Below are 4,556 nucleotides of genomic sequence, written 5' to 3'. Positions count from 1 at the left end.
TGGATGAACCCTTTGAAGGTCAAACCTTGTAGACATGTCTCAACTACTATTATTCTTTCTTTAGTCTCAGCATGCTTCACAAAACCTAGAAAAGAAATTGATCAGTTAGTATTTTCTTTGGATATCAATTGTTTCTTGACTACTTTAACTTTTTCACTACCTTTCTGTTGGTTGCATTACTTATGATTGTTATTGCTTCTATAGCATAATTTGATCTTAAAACATTCAATAGAAAAAATAACAAAACATATCATTGCAACAAACTAAAAGAGAAAGAGAAAACTGCAAACTGTAATTAATAAGAATATTCCAGCTTATTCCTTGGTCTAAGTTCTGGGGGTGCAATTGTATGTATCAGTTAAAGATTACAAATTTTAAAATAAAAAATCAGTCTTTTTAAATTCTCCCATATACTTGAGTTTAGTTAACCACTGATATGAAATTAGCTACTCTCATAGTATCCAGAGTGGGAGAAACTATTTTACAGACCAATTACATCATTAATCAAATTGTTTTTTACATGTCATAATTATGTTTTGTTTAAAATGATGAAATTTAAATCGATATTTGATAGTCTAATAAAAATGGAATTCTGTCTGTTAAGATGTAGAATGTTTATGTACTTGAAAACTTTTCCAAGGTAAATCTGTTATATCCATTTTTTTTATTCTTGCCATAATTTTAGTACTTTTTACAGAGAAATTTTATATAAAAATATTCAGGTACCCAGTGGTGTCTTTCTTATGAAAGGTATCATAGTTGACATTTTAAAAAAAGAAAGTTGCAGTTGGACTATTTGTTTATCAAATTTGCCACAACAGTTCTAAGCATATGCTGACAAAAGTACTTGATGATGCTTGAGAAAAAAGTACTTGAGTAAAAATGATGCATCATTAAAATAGTTTTTCTTATTATATCTCATTAACAATTGTCAGACAAAAATGAATTATCCATCATAGATTAATTAGTATATATGTTTATGCAAACAGAAAATAAAGGTTATAAATCTGAAGTTAAAAACACTTGGAGCCTTCAAAGAACCTACTACAGATACCAATGTTGACTTAAATGCAGAAGCTTGCATACAATAATCATTAATGTAATTATGGATATTACAAAAAGTACTACTTCAGAAATATAAATTTAATTTATTCTATTTATCATTACATTCATCATTACAATTATGGGCAAATTCAATTGGAAGTCAAAAAGTGAAATTTGATTTTTTCACATTTCAATTTAAATGAATGCACAGTGCAGATTAATTTGAATTCAATTTATTTTTTCATATAATTTCCATAATTCCAGTAAATAATATTTCTAAGCATTTTTCACTACAAATAATCACTGCTTACATCATTTGCATCCAATTCGCGAAACATTGTATCACAGTGGCAGTGTTTAATGCCTTACAATTTAATTAACGAATGGAAACGTTTCAAAGCAAAAAGGGTAGAGGGAAAAAAGAGATGAGAATATGTACCATTCCAAAATTACATAATATAAGAGAAAACAAGATAATTATAAAATGTAAATATAATGAGTAGGATAAATTTATACTACATACATACATACATACATACCAAATTCACTTTATAACATAAATAATGGTATTTCACAACCATTTAATTTTTTTTTGTTCGCAGAAGACAATACTTTTGTTAATAATGGAATTGGCAATACTTGATTTTGATGTTGAAAAAATAAAAATAATTTGCAACATCCCTAATCTAATTAAAAAATCTGGAACATTTGAAACAAATTTCACAACTGATGAGAACTTCCCGAATACTGTCATTACTTTTTAAGCAATTATGATATCTACACGATAATACCGTACTCTAAATGGATAAACTACAATACGTAGAAAAAATCAAAAATACATAATTAAATAAATTGGTGTCTCGATATATAATTTATTAAATTCTTTTTTCTTTTGTACTGTTTGTACTTAATGCACTTTGTAACTGCTAATGTTAGCGTTACTAATGTTAAAATTACATTAAATGATTTTAATTCTTATGCAAATGGAAGAAATCTTTTGAGTCTGCATTTAAAATATTCAATAGTATCAATTAAGTATACATATATATATATATATAAATTTTTTCAAGTATTTCCAAGTATATTTTGTTTTCTTTTATGTGATCAAACTATTTTAAATAATAGTCAGAGCACCTTTGATAAAGGTGAGTTCTTTGACAGGATTTCCTGTACTTAGCGTAGATGATGATCAGATTTTTGCTGCACCCATGGCTTCTGAAATGCTCTCTTCGTAATTATTGCTGGTATCCCACCGTATGTCTGCGTTCCAAGGGTACAAGCTAGAAGAATTTCTCTCTTGTTGTGGAGGTGGAGAGGGACAAGTGGGTTGTTCCACTGTGGGCCCAATTGCCCTCTGCCTCTGGATGACTGCTGCTTGACTACTATATCGATTATCCTCTTCATATGGGTTTCCAGTCAGAGGATGATAGTGTTCAGGAGTATAAGGTGGAGGTGGATCTTCTGGAAGAAAAAAATATTATAAAAATGTCCACAATCTTAATTACTAAATGAGAGTAAATAGATTTACCTAAACTGGTAGCTACAAGTCTGTAGTTTAGTTGTTGATATTGTTGTACCTTATCACGCGCTTTAACTACGGCATGTTTAGTCATTCCCGTACCTAAAACAAATTACACTTGAAATAAATGACAGTAAAAAGTACTCAAATAACTAAAATGATATAATAACCTGTATATTTGATTTCATGTAAATCTCTTCCATGTACATCAGGTAACTGGTGAGAAATTTCCTGCAAGAATAAACAAAAAATAAATAACATTTCCCCCATATTTATTTTATGAGAATATCATCTGATTTATTAAATTGTAAATTACAAATATAAGATTTGAATTATTATTATTATTTTGTATTTGAATACAAATTAATAAATTTACTCACTCGTTGGGCCTCAAAGATAATTGCACTTTTATTAGCCAATTCTATGTAAGCATCTGACAGTTTCAACAGACCATCCTTCAATCTGATGAGTTTAATAGCTTCATTTTCATACACTCGTTCCACCACTAATAACCAGTTTCAAAATTAAAAATATTAATATATATAAATAAAATTTACTGAAGCTACAAAATTGCTGTGTTCCATCATTACAAACACTAGTGACTTCCAAAAACAATTTCAGTTATGGAGACAACAATGTAACTCCATAACTGTTTTGTTTCCATAATTGAAAATTGTTTGGTGTTTGTAATGACAGAACACAAAGACAATTTTGTAGCTTCAGTAAATTTTATTTATATATTTTAATGTAAATACCATTTTTAAAAATATTAACATATAACATGCAAAATTGGTAAGAATTTTACCTTCTAACTGGGCTAAATCTTTTGCTCTTTCTGCCTGCGACAGTTTTATTTCCAAATTATTTATTTCATCATCTGTGGCTTTCTATAAATTTTAAAAGCAAGTTTTATCTATAGGTATACAACTTAAATCATTGAGTATTATTATTTCTTTTTTACCTTTGCTGCTCTTTTCAGTTCTTTCCTGATTTTCAATTCTCTTTGTTCACAAGCCAACTATAAGAAAACTATAATGTTAACTATTTATTTATCTAAAACAAATCTTTTTTCTGAATGAAGAATATATTNAGTTAACTATTTATCTTTTTTCTCAATACTGAACAATTATAAAGATACTTTGGTATGAACTGTTACAGTAAAGATTCTAAAGGGTCTCTGAAGCAACATAGCTACAATTATAATTAGAGATTAGTGATGTAACGAATATTCGGTTACTATTCGGTATTCGACCTATTTTTCACTATTCGGCCGAATACCGAATACCTAAAAGCAGGAGTAATAAATAACAAAAACACAGTAAATTAATCATTTTGTTATTTAGATTTAAATGTTATCGAGTTAGTGTTGTTTGTTTATATTTATTTATAACTTGTAACATGCACAAAATAAAAATGAAAATAATATTAGTCACATGTATTCACAATTTTTAATTACAAAGATCAGCATACGTACTGTACACGTCTATTGTTGGAGAATCCTCGCACATCTGAGGGTCTGACCCTGCCTATCCTTCTTTTTAAGCGCTCGTGTCTGCTCTTCCCTTTCTCTTTCCTCTATCGTTCTAATCCACGTATGCCTGTGCATACATCATAATACATGCTCACGATACTTTCGATTCATCACTTTTCCGTCGTAGAGTTCCCATTTTACAATTACGTGACTTATAGCCTGTTGATAACGGAGAAAAGAGACAGATAGGACGTCAGTATAAGTCACAATTATAATTTCACAGATTCCAGACAGCTTGATAGCCCGAACGGCCCCAGGCTTTCGCCCGTGCACGCTAAGTGACTTTCATTACAAGCATTTAGCTTTCCGAAGTCTATGACAACAATTGTTTGGCATTGACGGGCGCAAATTTCGTGCCAATAAGCTGCCTCGACTTGTTCGATTATGTTATCAACTCAATTTCATATTTATTTTCACATTTTCACTTCGCGGTCCTTCTCTGTTCTTTTTCCGTTATTTACA

At 29.5% G+C, this 4,556-nt stretch overlaps 1 protein-coding gene across 1 annotated transcript in view; it reads right to left on the bottom strand.

The window, feature by feature from the left end:
• Positions 1-1,261: 1,261 nt before the first annotated feature.
• The window catches only part of LOC111639251, a 39,627-nt gene continuing 36,332 nt past the window's right edge, over positions 1,262-4,556 (bottom strand). Inside the window, exons 4-9 of the mRNA XM_023385073.1 lie at positions 3,525-3,581; positions 3,369-3,450; positions 2,944-3,068; positions 2,734-2,794; positions 2,573-2,665; positions 1,262-2,505 (exon numbers count right to left, since the gene is read on the bottom strand). Coding sequence (XP_023240841.1) covers positions 2,234-2,505; positions 2,573-2,665; positions 2,734-2,794; positions 2,944-3,068; positions 3,369-3,450; positions 3,525-3,581 — 690 coding nt within the window. The 3' untranslated portion in view covers positions 1,262-2,233. The remainder of the gene's footprint in view (positions 2,506-2,572; positions 2,666-2,733; positions 2,795-2,943; positions 3,069-3,368; positions 3,451-3,524; positions 3,582-4,556) is intronic.

This window comes from Centruroides sculpturatus, unplaced genomic scaffold (genome assembly GCF_000671375.1).
Source record: "Centruroides sculpturatus isolate CEXI.00-Female unplaced genomic scaffold, Cexi_2.0 scaffold1263, whole genome shotgun sequence".
NCBI lineage: Eukaryota > Metazoa > Arthropoda > Arachnida > Scorpiones > Buthidae > Centruroides > Centruroides sculpturatus.
Note: the sequence above shows the minus strand (reverse complement) of the source record. Positions and strands in the feature narration are given on the sequence as shown.